General features: G+C 38.1%; 3 protein-coding genes across 9 annotated transcripts in view; 2 read left to right on the top strand and 1 right to left on the bottom strand.

Annotated features, from left to right (window-relative positions):
• LOC111480232 (protein EMBRYONIC FLOWER 1-like) overlaps positions 1-5279 on the top strand; it is a 7692-nt gene extending 2413 nt beyond the window's left edge. Inside the window, exons 4-8 of one of the 2 annotated variants that reach the window (XM_023125158.1) lie at positions 46-159; positions 235-345; positions 478-1865; positions 2778-4533; positions 4652-5279. In XM_023125158.1, coding sequence (XP_022980926.1) covers positions 46-159; positions 235-345; positions 478-1865; positions 2778-4508 — 3344 coding nt within the window. In that variant the 3' untranslated portion in view covers positions 4509-4533; positions 4652-5279. The remainder of the gene's footprint in view (positions 1-45; positions 160-234; positions 346-477; positions 1866-2777; positions 4534-4651) is intronic. The other variant, XM_023125159.1, reaches the window with a different exon arrangement.
• Positions 5280-9910: 4631 nt separating this feature from the next.
• Positions 9911-13359, top strand: LOC111480268 (VAN3-binding protein-like). Of its 6 annotated transcripts, none has more exons than XM_023125216.1 (10): positions 10147-10227; positions 10789-11150; positions 11255-11520; positions 11598-11663; positions 11814-11882; positions 11979-12351; positions 12438-12605; positions 12686-12735; positions 12878-12935; positions 13006-13359. In XM_023125216.1, exons 2-10 carry the CDS (start codon positions 11120-11122, stop codon positions 13203-13205), a joined length of 1281 nt encoding a protein of 426 aa, XP_022980984.1. In that variant the 5' UTR covers positions 10147-10227; positions 10789-11119; the 3' UTR covers positions 13206-13359. The 6 variants fall into 6 exon arrangements, with proteins under 6 accessions (XP_022980982.1, XP_022980981.1, XP_022980984.1 ...); XM_023125217.1 differs by lacking the exon at positions 10147-10227 and adding an exon at positions 10723-10740 and having other exon boundaries at positions 10837-11150; XM_023125213.1 differs by lacking the exon at positions 10789-11150 and having other exon boundaries at positions 9912-10227.
• A 40-nt stretch (positions 13360-13399) lies between these two features.
• LOC111480780 (protein JINGUBANG-like) lies at positions 13400-14395 on the bottom strand. Its single transcript, XM_023125948.1, has one exon. The coding sequence runs from the start codon at positions 14315-14317 to the stop codon at positions 13400-13402; it is 918 nt and encodes a 305-aa protein (XP_022981716.1). The 5' UTR covers positions 14318-14395.
• Between the last annotated feature and the right edge of the window lie 1039 nt (positions 14396-15434).

Here is a 15434-nt window from a genome sequence, read left to right on the forward strand (position 1 = left end):
CCCCCTCCCAAATGTCTCACTTCAGCATTTTTTTGTTGTTATCAGGTTTTGAGCAATCTTCGAGTCTCAGTATGCTTGATGCAAGAAAGGAAGTGGCTAATACATCTATGAACAATAATCCTCCACCTTTCAGTGCAGAGAGAGAAAAGAAAGCTGAAGGCATTTTTTGTCCCAAGTTTTCCATTTTAATATCCTACTACTTCAGCCTTTTGATCTCTTTATTTGTTTTTCCAGGAGATGGGGTTGACTCTAGATGGATCTTGAATTCAGAAATTCCCATAGCAACTAGTGTCGTGCCAGAAGTAGAGTCGAGTCTTATATCAAAACAAAATAAAAGTGATCCAGGTAATTTACTGCTGTCATGATGCCGCCTTTGAAGTAACCTGCTTGGAGACCATTGCTGAAAGTACCTCTGTTCTTTTATATAGCTCGCATATTTTCTTGCTTCTATAATTTCATATCTTGTTTGTAAAGCAGTAATTCTTAATTCGGAGCATAGAGATTCTGCTGAGAACTGCAAGCTAACCTGTGGAAATGAAGTTGCTGATGTTGAGCTTGGTCTTCAACATCTCAAAGTGCTTGATGAAAATCCGGAAGTCTTTGATGATAAAAAAAAAATTTCTGCTCATAATGATCAAACTGAGATAACTATTTCATCATCAGGAGTTGAGGTGATTGATCGGTCATGTAATGGCAAGAGTGATCCTTCAGAACTTGATGAGAGTAACGCTACAGCATCTGAACATACTGAAATTTCAGCAGAAAATGATACACAAGGTCATCATACAGATAAGACAGGCAGTTTGCATCGCCGAAAGGCTCGTAAGGTGCGCTTGCTGACTGAGTTGCTGTATGAAAATGCAAATGTAAAGACTAATCACATTGGTACGGATGAGTCCCCATCCCATGGGACTTTAGAAAAATCTGAAGGGTTAAAAGAGCTTTCTGCTACCCAATGTCCAGTGGCTACCAGAAAGAATATCAGGTGTTTAGGTCAGAATTTGAAAAGTAAGCTGCCTCTGGATGAAGTTTGTCTTGCTGCAGAGACTTGTTCATACAACGTGGATACCAAGATTCAGGCATTGAAGAGAAATGTGGAAACAACAGATTCGTTTCATTCTAATGAATCTGAAAATGCATTAATTGGAACTGCATTACAACCTAAGAAGAGTCTCTTGAACAAGTGTAGGAATGACATTAAATCTATTAATGGTAAGAAGAAAAATAAAAAGATCCAACTTGATGCCTGCTCTTCTTTTAATCTTCCTCCAGGAAATGGTGACAATATGCCTGAGATTTCTTTCAAACGCAACGAATTTTCTGGCAGTGCAGTGGATCCCTTTCTTTTATTTGGTTCAAGAATTGAGCCAATTTCTAGTTTGTCTAAGAGGAAAAGCAAGATGCCTATAATTGATGACAGGCAGGGTTTTACTTGGAGCAATGGTATGCGAAGAAGAGATTTAACCTTAAAAGAAGTGGAAGTCAGGAACAATGAGCCTGTGGTTGTTTCTCGTCCATTAGTATCGGATGAATCTAGTAGAGGCTTGCATCTTTCCCTCACTAACTATTCAGGCACTGCAAGAAATGACAAAAAGTTTATTTTCGAGGCTCAGGATGGCTCACGTTCCTTGTTGTCTTGGCAAGGAAGTATATCCACAGAAAACGTTGTTAGGAACAAAGATGCTAAATCCAAGAAGCATAAAGGCTCAAATGTTCCTTTTAATTATTCAGATACTTTTTCTGAGCAAGGAGGGCATTATGGAGTCGATAGTAAGAAAACCTCGGGTAGAATGCAGTTCCCAAATGGGAAGCAAAACTCAAATTCTCAAGTTGATGACGATAGCTGGTCTCAGTTGCGGGCAATGGTATTAATTCTTCCATACTGTGTTGTTATTGTAGCCTATTGAAGAAACAGTTTTACAATGCATTCACAAAAGTACTCACGATATCTGAGGATTTCCACCTCCCCCGCCCCCCGTCTAAATTACCTACGTTCTGCATGGTTCATCTAATTGAAATAGCTTCATGACTAAAATGTTTCTTGGATTTCACTGGAATAATTCATTGATGCAAACATTTGATGTTTTGTATAATGCCTCAAGGACTTCAGCCTAATGAATTTATTGGTTAATATTTAGAGTTGTAAGTGTTGAGGTTATGGATCATATCTGGTTGAAACGTTTGAATTTTTCTCATTTTCTTAATGTTTTATTTACCATTCTCCTACAAGTTGGAACTGGAAAGTGGCAAACTATTACATTTCTTCCCCTCCTGCCCTTTTCCAAGAACGAAGTCTCTAAAGATTGGTCACTTTCTGTTTCACTCATTTCTGCTATAAGTTTCCACCACCATTCTCTCACCACTGCTCTATTATAGTATTTTCAGGGAACTTTAACTTTAAGTCACAAATGTGTCTGCTGCTTTATGGTAAAGCTTGCAGATTCCATTTCTCTATATTCCTCCTCATGCTCAATCCTAGGTTCTTATGTGTCTTGAAGATGAAAATCTTGTTCGTTTATGTTTCTTGGAACTGTGAACTTTATTTGCAACGACAAATTAAGAAAGATTGTAAGCTACCTGTCTTTTGTTGATTATGGAATCATGAATCTTTTAAGGTTCATTCATGTAAAGTCTACCATTATTTGGAGATTGTTTAGACTTTTCTTTTCCTTTATTTACTGTATATTTACTTACTCGTATTCCTTTTAATTCTTTCATTTCCTATCTCCTTAAGATTCCAGGTTTTGTTCCTTAGTTTCTATGGTTTTGTTTTGTAGGATAATTATGGGGTAAACAAAGCTGAAAAGAATATTACAGTTGAGGAGCACTTGGCAGCCCAGATGAAACAGAGTGAGCATACTGTTGGTAAGATATCTGAGCAAAGGGCTATAGATGACATTCCAATGGAAATTGTTGAGCTCATGGCTAAAAATCAGTATGAAAGGTGCCTTGGTAATACTGTAAATAGTAAATCCCTATCGAAGACAAGTTCAAAGAAAGCTCAAATTATGAATTTCAGTAATGCATGTGGCAAAAGTGGCTCATTGCAGGAGAAAAACAGTCACAAGTGGAAACCCCAGGTTAGGAATGGGAGAAATAACTTGCATACGGCAAGAGATAATGTGGGATACGTCAAGCAAAGTTCAGGTAGTTACTTTTCTCACACCGAGAGGGGGCATTTTAATATAGACCAGCTTCGTCAGACTCTTATCCCTCCAGAATATACCACATTTGGACATTCTCAAAATAAGTCATCAAGTACTGTCAAATTTTTGGCAAGCAGTACTGGTGAGACTGCACGTTCTCAATATAGCCAATATACTGGAGGTCTGGGAGATCAGAAGTCCTCTCATTCCAGATTGCAGTCGTTCAGTGGATATAACGCACATCAGCCTGTTTCACAAAACAATGTAGACGTAGCTCATCTATGGACAGAAGCCCTGCCAAATCACCATCCATACGTACCGAACACTCCTAAAAAGGTTGCTTCTCAGTCGACTATTGTAAATGCTAATACGAACTATCCTGAATCAAGTAGCAAAGGGACAATGAATCGAGAGCATAATCTAAAATTTTTTCATCCAAAAGTTACCAACCTTGAAAAAGATGATGGTAATTATGGCTTGGAAAATTCCAGGACCAGTGCGAAGCACCCATTTCCTTGCCATTCTAATGGCATTGAGCTTCCCCGGGGGTCATTGGATTTGTATTCTAATGAAACCATGTCAGCAATGCATTTACTTAGCCTTATGGATGCAGGAATGCAGCGCACTGAAACTCATGACAACCCAACATTTCCCAAGAGACCTTTTTCCCATGATCTAAAAGCTAAGGACACTTCTAGGATGGATATTGGTTTGCACAAGGCCTTTGATACAATAAATTGTTCATCTGATTATTATGGTGAAATCCACCCGTCAACAAAGTCTCACAATTGTTTCCCTCCTGCTTCAGTGGGCGGTGCATCAGTTTCTCCTTCCATAGGAAATGAAAGTTGTGAAATAGTTTCTGATTTAACAGATAAAGTTGCATTGCAGTGTAAACAGAAAGAGATTACTAAGTGCTCCACTTCAACATGGAACAGAGTTCCAAAATCACAGACGAGTGTATTTACAAGTGGTAGTCTAGGCACCAATGAAGGAATTTTTCCCATTCATAGCTTGCAAAGGAAATCTGGAGGGCCTTCTAGTTCTTTAGTGTCTATGTCTGGATACCACAGAGTGGAAAATCCTGGTCAGTGTATAATAGAGCGCCATGGTACTAAAAGAATGATGGAGCATTCGAAAGTCAGTTCTGAGTTTGGAATCTGCAGCATCAATAAAAATCCTGCTGAATTTAGCGTACCAGAAGCAGGAAATGTATACATGATAGGGGCTGAAGATCTACATTTTTCAAAAGAGATTTCTCCTAAAAAAATATCTAGCTTGAATAATATGGATGGACGCAAACGCAAGAGGAATGTGAAGCATACTGTTGTACAACCGCATGCATTACGCTATAGTATGTGAGATCATCGCCATGAACATCACGCTGGTAATATTCTCATGTCTCTTAGTTCTTGAAATGGTTCAAAATATATTTTAATCTATTATGCCATTGGCCATATATGCATATTTTGAAGCCATCTGATTGCATTTTCTTCATTTTTCAGCAGGATTTTAACTTTTAAATGGTTCCTCCTTTTCATTATTTGGGAACTTGAAATGTCTTCCGGTTAAAATAATGGTAGAAAATGTAGAAAATATCAGATATATGCGCTGCTGTTGCACCAAAGGATATATATATGGTTTGGGTAACTTCCCTTCATTATTTTCTCTCTTTCTGGCACTCTCCAACAAAGACTAGCTGCGAATGTGGCATCTTTGGTATAAGCTATTAGACCTGTACATAAAAAGTACATGAATCTTGGGATTCATCAGTACATTCATTGTATATCCAAATTTTGGTTTGATTGATGTTGTGCGTTGTTATACTTCACAAGGTTCTGTATATACACTGAGTTCCACTCTTTGGTTATCGGAAGAGGGTAAGTTATGTACTTCTATGCACTGATGCGGTAGCAGTGTGAGAAGGAATAACAGAGAATCAGCTTGATATTTCTCTTTAGAAGGTATTTACAAAATCCGAGGGCTCATTGTTAGATTGTTCGTGTTTGGAACTCTAATATTTGTATCTGATGTTGTGGGAGTGATCTTGAAATAAAAAAAAAAGAAAAAGAAGAAAAAAACTGCTTGTTCTCTTTATAGAAGATCCGTGGAAAACAGTGTTTGTTTATTGTCCATAGTTTCTCTCTTTTTTCCATGTTTTTTTGTTTTAATTCAATGCTTTAACTAGTTGAATTGTATTTCAAATCTTGTATCAGGCAACGTGAGATGCTGCCCGCCAAATTGTTCTCTTATTGAGTTCTTTCTGAAACTCATTTGAGTATCAAACGTTTCTTAGATTGATAGCGGTTTCAAATATCCAACTCATTTGATGCATCTTTTTGTCTATACATTAGCTTTGTGATTTGAAAGTGTGCTTGGGTTAACCACTAATCCTTAGTGTGAGCCGAACAGTTCAAGGTCCTTCAGGCTTCAACCTCATTCATCATGAGGCTGAGCTCCTATATCAAAATATTATGAATTTGATCTGCTTTGTCGGAATAAACTTCTTAATTGTAGTTTATAGTTTAAGGGCAAATTCAGCTTTCAAGATTTGAGGATTTGAAGTGGACGATGATACCCTGCCCCTACCAACATATAAATGCATGAGATGAGATGTTATCATAGTTATTACCATTCATAAGGGTCTTTCTAGTTTTCTTTTTATCGTCGAGATTGGGATGGTGTTCAATGTCCATACAAGATCGAAAAGAATGCTACGCATTCCAAGTGAGATGCCCAAGATAAAAGGAATGAGGGGAAGAATCTACAGGGAATCCATAATATCAAATTGTGAATCAAAAAGCGTGAAAAAGCATGACAATCCTTCTCAACTCGAGATGTTAGAAGGTGCAAAATAAATGAGTGTCAGAGCTACTATAATTGCTTCAGTGGTTCTTTCAAAACTTGTAATATTATTATGAACTTTTTATAAAAATTTAAAACACTCTTAAACAAAAAAGTTCATATGTGATATTAACTTGCAAGGAATAGTTACTAACATGATCCTCATATTAAGTTTAAGTTTTGACATAATGAGATTAAGAAAGTCAACTTTTTGACTTTTCTATCAAATTTAAGAATAATTTTAAAATATTTATGAAAGATAAAAGTAACAATATCTATATAAATAATATTTTTTAAAAAATCAGGTGAACAACTATATGTACTATTAACCTTATTTTTTTCTTCTAGAAGAGTTACAACTTACATTACAAATATGGAAGAAAATTCATATTTTAAAGAATGGAGTAAACGTCTTCCTCACATAATTTTTTTTCAAGTGTACAAGTTCAGAACTTAACAATGTACGAAGTTATTGAAGTTTCCATACTAGTTATGATTCAATACATTATTTATATTCGAGAGAATACTAAGTAATTGACGACTTTCAAACTTACATCCAATATTTTGAAAGATTAAAATTGCTCGAGAAAATATAGTCAATCTTTAGTATAATGTGAGATGGTAAATTTGAACCTAATCATATGGTTAATGATATATATTAATCCGTATGATTGTTAATGCACTTAGGAGTCCAAGTCAGGGTATTCTTTCACGGACAAGATTGAAGATATATAGAGGTCTGAATTGCTCGTTGCTCAATTAAACGATCATCAGCAAATAGGATAAAGTTTCGTCGTTCATTCCACCATCGATCTTATATATGTTACTACAGAACAAACGACGATCGACGATACCTTATTTTCCAGTCATGAGTATGATGATAATCGTCATAAATAAAAATTAATAACAAATCCAGATCTCTGCAAATAATCTAAGACAGACATTGGATTAGGAACGTATTATTTAGAAGCTTGATTTTATGATTAAGAAAGAACACTAATAAGACATGCATCAATGTTTCTTCTTCTGTTCTAAATATTGTCCAGAGGGTTTCTGCCATTCATAACCAACGGTATACTAAAAAGATTGTTACAAAAGCATGGTCTCTGAAAGATTTCTGGGTATGTGGTCGGTTTTAAGTACACAATTTAATTCACTTTTTGACTCGATTGCTTGCATGGCAGATAAGATAGTCCACGGGTATTCTAACTAAGAATTCTTGTGGTTCTAGAGAATCTAGCTACCGGAGAACCACAAACGGAGAGCTTTTCCTCCTTTTCTGCCCGCCTCTTTGGTCTTAAGAATGCTGGTTTTAAGAATGAGTGATTGCTCTTCTCTGACCCTTACTTCCCAACCGGATAGCGGACAGCTAATGCGTTCCACTTATTGAATAGGGTTCTATGGTTAGTCTGCGACCCTTGGATACCGAAGACGTCCATGGGGTGATCTCGTAGTTCCTATGGAATGGAGATGATAGGATCGGTGGATCGGTCAGGTTAGAATTTTTTGGTTGGATTGAATGTTTGAAAATCTGAAAATTTGATTTCTTTCCCGGGATTTGGATTTTTTTTTTTTTTTTTTGTGGGGTCAATCTAACAACTTAAAAATAGAGTTCATAACTCAATCAATCTATGTCAACCAGTTGAATTTTATGAAATTTTAATTATTAATATGATATATGGTATGAATAAATATATTTTAAAAAATCAACTAACGATTCAACTCGATCGTATTTAGGTTATTATAGTCACGAATTTTGGTCCAAAATCGTTCCAGAACCTAACCCAATTTGAAATGGGGTAAATACCCTTTTGAGGAATCCAAAATATAATGTGTTTGAACTCAAAATAAATTAAAAATTAAAAATTAAAAATAAAAGGAGAGGTGAATATATTATTTGGAACTTAATAAGCACAGAAGGAAAGGTGTTGATTTGAACAATTTAAAATAAAATATAATAAGGGATTACGTACGGTATTTAATCCAACGGAAAACCAACTGTATTTGTCATCTCCGATGGAATGATTAACACGTTGCAGTTCAACTCCGGCCAACCGCCGTCAGTGCGGGCTATTCTGCCCATCATCGTCGCCGGCACCGAACGCGCGTGTGCCCACTCCGCCGCCGCGTCTTCCATTTACGACAGCGATTCCATCCTCCACTGCAATGTGGCGGTTACCGATTTTGGTCGTCGGGTTCGAACCGGTTTCAGTGTTCAAATTCGCGATTAAACCGCGCGTCAATCTGGGAGTGCAGTCCAGATCGAGATTCGAGAGATGGGTTGGGAACCAATGATGGTTCGTGGAGTCGAAGAGCAGCGAGCCAGGAAGGGAGGGCAGGGGAATAAGCTTAAAACGGAGCAAGTCATCTATTAGAGAGGAAAAAGAAACATTCATGGTAAAAACTTGTCCCTAGTAGGCGAGTTAAAAATGTGAGACTAACATGGATACATAACCGATCGAAACAAACATCTACTAGTAGTAGACTTGGACGGTTACAATTTAACATTGACCACAGCTAGTTATATTGTTCATGTCCAAGCTCACTGCTAGCACATATTGTCTACTTTAGCTTGTCACGTATTCGCCATCGATTTCATGATTTGAAAATGTGTCTAGAGAGGTTCCTATACCCATAATCTCACAATCTGCACTCTTATAGGCCTAGCATCCTCATTAGCACATAGCTCAGTATCAAACTTTAGTATTATTTGTATCAGTTAGAGTCCACTGATAGTAAATATTATTCACTTTCTTTAGTTAAGTATCACTGTTGGCCTCGTCATTTTAAAAGGTGTTTATTAGAGAAAGATTTCCACACCCATTTGACCCAGCACTTCATTCTCATTCCCAATAACAGAAACCGAACCAAATCGAACGGATGGTAGCGAGTTTAGATCGGATAGGTCTAGCCTGTCTCCATGGATCGTTCATGGCTCTCATTCTCCTCCACTTTTAAGAAACTTTACTCACTCTCAGTAATAATGATCCTCGTGCTTCACCTGCTCACTCTGCCTTGTGCTACCATCATCGCCCTTGGCCTTTCCCAAATGCTGCCCCTATACCAAATTCTGTTCCTACATTCAATTACTTTGTTAGGATATTATTATAAAACCAATTTTTACGTCGTTTCTGCATCTTTATAAGGTATTGTCAGCTTCCATTTCCATTTGTTATGTATCACTTTCAACATCACGATTTTAGAACAGGTTTCTACAAAACAGGTATCTACTTCGTTTCAAAACAAGTTTCTACGCCCTTATAAAGTATTATCTGCTTTGGTCCATTACGTATTGTTGTCAACTCACTGTTTTAATACAATTTTCTACACTTTTATAAAACTTCATTAGATCTCTCAGGGATCTAGTGTTCTCACTAACACACCACTTGGTGTATGATATCGGGCTCTAATACCATTTATCACGACTCAAACCCATACCAAATATGATCTTTTTTGAGATTTCCCTTTCGAACTTCTCCTTACCGTTTTAAATCGCGTCCATTAGAGAGAGATTTTCACACCCTTACAAGAAACGTTTCATTCTACTCTTCAACCATAGGATCTCATAATTACTATTTTACCCTCCAGTCACAACCTTTTTACAAATAAATAAATTAGAGTTCGAACATGAGTTAAGACAACAGTAAAGACAAGGCAGAATAACTTTTTAGCTGAAGTTAATAAATTTTTTAATTCTTTTTTCTTTTTTTTTTTATCGAAACATCGAAACATATCTTTAAAAAAATAAAAACTTTATTCATAAATAAATTTGAATTATTCTTCTACTCAAAGAAACAAAAAAAAAAAGGGGAAGATATTGGTGTGTGTTGATGACAATTACAAATGTTGCAGTCATGCTTGTGCTTGGCTCCACCTTAATAAATAGTAATACAAAAAAGCAATGAATTGGAGTGGCACCGCATTCAAATAGATTAAGGGGGGAAAACAGGTTAGATTCGATAATAACACTAATGCTTGTTGTTGAGTGCCTGAGATTCAGGAGGCACTAGGGATAGTGCCACTATATATATATGTGCCGCTTTCATGATTATCCATTACAGCACCAATTATGAAAGTTGCAAAGTGAAAAGATGGCGTCTCCCATGGTGGGTCTCATGTTTGTGCTTTCTCTTTACCACTTACTCTCATTTTTTATTACACACAGACGTCATCCTTGGGATTATCCTTCTGATTATCATAATTATCGATTCCCCGTGCCTCTCAAACAAATTAAAAGGTATGGCACACCAATCCACTACCCTTTTCACCATTTTTAAATGTCGCACAGTTTAAAAGCTTCGTTAAAGTAGTATATTGTGTTGGTGTGTATGGTATAAATGTGGATCTGTCAATCATCAGATGTTTATCTGCAGTAAAAGATTATGCCCTATAAGAAAAAGATATGGGATTTTCTTTTTCTAGGCTAGGTCTGGCGCTTTTTTGCTTATGCAGGCTAACTGTTCGACAAAAGTCCTTAGACCCTTTACTTTGTTTTTTGAGTGGATAATAGAATGGTTAATTGTGAAGAAAAGTTTACAATAAAGAAACGATGGGGATAAAGGGAAAAATATTAGGAATCACGACTATGATATTATCCACTACTTTGAGTATAAGCTCTCGTAACTTTGTTTTGATTTTCTCCAAAATGCCTCATTCCAATGGAGACGTATTCTTTTATTTATATATCCATGATCATTTTTAAATTAGGTGGGACTCCTAATCATCTTGAAAACCTTTTTAGCAAAATAAGGTAGACATTCTTTTTACTGCTCTCTTAGCTCTGTTTTGAAATTCAAAGGAAGCAGATACCCATGTACAATATTTCTTGCTTTACATTGTGATAAAGTCGATGAAAGATAAATGAGTAACCATGGCAATCATGAAGATGGCTTATGGACGATGTCAGTTTAAATGGAAAACAAAAAGCAGCAAAAACAAATGCACTATCGACCTTGAAATGGGGCCATTTTTTAGTATGTAAATAGAATTCGTGTCCTCTTTCTGGCTTTCATTTTCCTCAATAAAGTGAGAGAATCTTGAAACTCGGGTCCAAAACGTGACTTCCCATTTCATTTTTCTCTGTTAAATACCCCAAATGAGCTCTGCTCTGAAGACTGAACGAATAAGTCATGCTCGTCTCTCTCAACTCAGATAAGGAAAGTAAGGCCATGCATAGTCACTTCTCTTGACATTACTCTAATCATTATTTTGGCCAACCTAAACCAGTGATTACTTGTTTGATGTGTTTGTTGAATTGGTTTCAGTGAGTTCATGTTTCGTTAAGTGTTCATCAACTCGGCTGGAGAACATTGATGAAAATGGCCCTGCAAGTTGGTTACCGGGTTCATGTGTTCTACCTGAAACTCCAATTGAGTCCATGGAGTTTCTTGGCAGATCCTGGAGCCTTTCGGCTAAAGAGCTCTCCAAAGCTCTTTCCACTGCCAATGCTCCAAGTCATGTTCAAAATTCAGTGGTTGGGTTTCTTAGTGCTGAAGCACATGATTCAAACTCCACAGTCTTGAGGGAACCAGTGAGATACCGCTTTCAATTCCCTTTTTAAGTCATGTATTTTCTGTTTATAAACTGGCCATGTTCTTAATGTTACAGCTACGTCCACACTTACCCAGTGGAGATAGTCCTCCTGCTTCCCCAAGAGGAAGTGACGAAATGAAGGTATTTTATTTTGAATATCTCTGCAGCCCACATTCGAGCGCTCGCGAGCACACACACACACCAGAGGAAAGATAAATTATGTAAACTTGATATTTTTTGGTATGGAATCTCCCTCAAATTCAGTGAATTGCACATTTTTATTTTGATCAGGATCTAGTATTACTTCACCAAGCATTGAATCCAGAGTTCCTTTCCAATCAGCATCTACTTGGAAATGGGGCATGTCGCATTCTTCCTTCAACACACACACACACATACATGGGAGAAAAGAAGCAAAGTCTATCATATTCATCAATTTTTTTCTCTCTGTTGCAGCTATATAAGAGCATATTGAGAGGCAACAAAACATTGGGGAGGTGGATGAAGGATCAAAAAGAGAGGAAGAAGCAGGAAATCAGAACACAGAATGCTCAATTACATGCAGCTGTATCTGTGGCAGGTGTTGCTGCTTCAGTAGCAGCATTTATTGCAACGCTCGTGCCGCAAGAAACATCATCAGGTAATCAGAAATGGCCATCAAAGACATCAGCAGCAATTGCTTCTGCAGCTGCTTTAGTTGCATCTCATTGCATAGAGATGGCAGAGGAAATGGGAGCTTGCCATGAACATATCTTGAATGTAGTTAACTCTGCAATCAATGCTAGAACTAATGGAGATATCATGACCCTAACAGCAGGAGCAGCTACAGGTGCTAAGAAAACTTCATAAGCAACTAACATTCAGAACTGATGAACCAAGATACAAAATACTTACAGGGTTTGCTTACTTGTGCAGCGTTAAGAGGAGCTGCAACCCTCAGGTCAAGGCTTGAGAAAGGGTTGGGAGGCACAAACTTTGGGGCGGGAGAGGATAAGGTCGAAGAAGAAGGGAAAGAATCAAACATCTTGGTAGCAATTAACTTTGTTTCCAGAGGAGGAGAGCTTCTCAAACGCACAAGGAAAGGTATTGGTTACAACCATAATGTTACACATTGTCAAATTCTAATGTTGCTTTCACTGAGATTCGAAACATGGTGGTGGCAGGTGTTCTCCACTGGAAGCAAGTTTCTTTCAGCATAAATTCTGATTGGCAGGTAAGACGAGAAATGGTTGAAAAAGTTACTTGAAATTGTGATTGATATTACAATGCAGCACGTTTCTTTACACTCTGTTAACCTTCTGTTCATCAAAATTCTTGGAAATAAGTACTCAGAAGTAGAATGTGTTTATATACAGGTCGTGGCAAAATTGAAAAGCAGGCACATAGCAGGAACATTTACCAAAAATAAAAAGTGTAAGACAACGTTCCATACACACAACAAACCATCTCTGCATCTATATTGATGAACTATGTTCTGTTTCAGGTGTGATCTCAGGTGTGAACTGTGATGTCGCAGCATGGCCTGAGCGGGAAACGGAATCGGATGGCAACGAGCAGAGGGCTTACTTTGGAATAGTAACAACAGATAGAACAATAGAGTTTGAATGCAATGGAAAAGGAGAAAAACAGATGTGGATTGAGGGGATACAATATATGATGAACTTTCGTGCCTACATGAAATGATTCTGACCCTAAAAGATTGAAGGAATGTCATGAAGCTGCTTTCTATAGTTTGTTGTGTTCTTCTGTTGGAGACTGTTACCCAAGAATCTATCAAAGATTTGAGATCCTCTTGTAGTTTCAAGTTCTTGACAAACAATGAATTGGGGCCTTTCAATTACCATTTTTCATCTACTGAAATGAAGGATTATATTGTTCTAATAGTTAGAAGCTTGAAGCTTCTTCTCAACCCAAGAAGGAGACAAGACTGGACTCATCTCATAAAGCTTGTTCATCTTCAAATCCCCACCATTGTTCTCTTCTTCAGCCAACATTACCTTCACTCTCCAGACCTTAAACGACTGATCCAAACTCCCACTATAAACCAAGAAACTCATATCCATGTTCTCCATTTCCAAGCTCCCAGCCAGGCACCTGACCGGCCCTCTATGCCCATCAAGCACCGCCAAGCACTCATGGTAACAACCCCCCTCCTCCTTCCTCCATATCCTCACCGTCGTATCCTCCGACCCACTCAACACCAGCCTCTCCACCACCGCCAAACACAGCACCCCAAATCGATGCCCTTGCAAGAACCCACCATGGTTATATCTGTAAGAAACCCTCTCCTTTTCCCAAAAGTTGATTGTCCCATCAGAGGAACCAGAGTAGAGGAACGTCTCGCCGTCAGAATGGGAGCTGAGAACGACAGCATTCACAGGGGAAGTTTGGAACTTGAGTGTCATTGTGAGTGTGTGGGAGTTCTCCCGGTATAGACATCGCCAGATTTTGACAGTTCCATCAGAGGAACAGGTGAAGAGACAACCATCATTTTGGTTGACTGTTATGGAGTTGACTTTGTCCTCATGGGCGAGGAAGGAGTCAACGCATTTTCGGTCGGAGATCCGCCAGGCTTTGACGGTTTTGTCGTGGGAGGCGGTGTAGAGAAGGTCCTGCGCGTGGTAATAAGCCATGCAGGATATGGTGTCTTTGTGGAGATGGGTTGTCTCTGTTTTGGAGAATAACAGGAAAGAGGTTCTTTTGGGGAGTGAACATAGCTTCTTGGATGTCAGGTTATGTGAAGCTGTGAAATTCCATACTCTGATTCTTGAATCTCTGTGTGATGTGAACAACATGTTTCCTGTTATACACGTGAATTCAACTCACTTTTGGTCCATGAAATTAATAAATGAGAAGCTACTAATGGCATGCTTGAAAGGAAATATACCATAGGCAGCAATGGCCCAGACGCCGCCAGCAGCAGCCTTGAGGTACCCAGGGTCCATGCAATCGGGCTGCTTCCATGCACGAACACGGCAGCTATCAGAGCCAGTGAACACCACGCCATTCGAAATAGCGATCGAGTATATGTTCCCTTCTCCACGATGAAGCGACGCTATGCAGTGATGAAGCAAAAGTGGCGAAGGGGTCCGTAAAGGAGACAGCATCCAAGGCGATTCAGGGCTGGGCGGAGGGGTCGGCTTCATCGCTTTTGAACCCGGCTGCTCGCCCATTACTCGTTCTCTTTGTGGCATCCTCGTTTGCTTTTCATCGTCCATCATTATGCTGAGTAAGGAGTTGTTAGCATGGAAGGCCATGGCGTTGGCGTTGGCGTGCATGGAAATGGGACAGAGAATAATGGGCGGAGCAGGAAGGAGCGTCATGTGTATTTAAGAAACAGTTGATGCGAGTAGTGCGAGGCTGTCGCGAGCTGTGGCTAATGCTCGGCAAACAAGGAGTTGATTAATAAATTTTGGTAATTAATGTCACACTTAATGTGGCTCATTGAGTGTATATAACTAACAAGAACATTATATAATATATATTTTTATATTTATAATTGGGGGATTTTTGTTTTCTTTAAATGGGTTTGGTTTGAATCATAAAATGTATTGAATTATGTGCTTTTTTGGTAGTTTATGGCTCATTATTGCTGTTCAATCTTTTTTTTCATGCCCCTTTCTTTTGAATTAACTATCTTATATCTTTTTTAACCCGAGTTTAAAAAGCATTTTATTATGTAATTATTGAACAGGTTTTTTTTTATCTTTATTATTGTTGATGCACGTGTGACCATTAATTTATAATAAATTAGCCTAATACTATAGGAAGTAGGGATGCTCATGGCAGGAGATCATTCTCCCCCCGAGTTGATGAGGGGAAAGAGCAAAGCAACTCCATCGAGAGGGAGACTCTTCATTCTCCTATTATTCTAATTTTTAGCTCTGTTAAATAATATTTAGTAATAAATTA

The sequence above is a fragment of the Cucurbita maxima genome, unplaced genomic scaffold (assembly GCF_002738345.1).
Source record: "Cucurbita maxima cultivar Rimu unplaced genomic scaffold, Cmax_1.0 Cma_Scf00006, whole genome shotgun sequence".
Classification (NCBI taxonomy): domain Eukaryota; kingdom Viridiplantae; phylum Streptophyta; class Magnoliopsida; order Cucurbitales; family Cucurbitaceae; genus Cucurbita; species Cucurbita maxima.

Bases quoted from the DNA above. Each gene is read 5' to 3' on its own strand.
- LOC111480268 (XM_023125213.1), top strand. From the start codon at position 10,035: ATGATTATCCATTACAGCACCAATTATGAAAGTTGCAAAGTGAAAAGA. The intron at 10,228-11,254 runs GTATGGCACACC...AATTGGTTTCAG, and splicing joins CCTCTCAAACAAATTAAAAG to TGAGTTCATGTTTCGTTAAG. The intron at 12,736-12,877 runs GTAAGACGAGAA...GTTTATATACAG, and splicing joins GCATAAATTCTGATTGGCAG to GTCGTGGCAAAATTGAAAAG.
- LOC111480780 (XM_023125948.1), bottom strand. From the start codon at position 14,317: ATGTTGTTCACATCACACAGAGATTCAAGAATCAGAGTATGGAATTTC.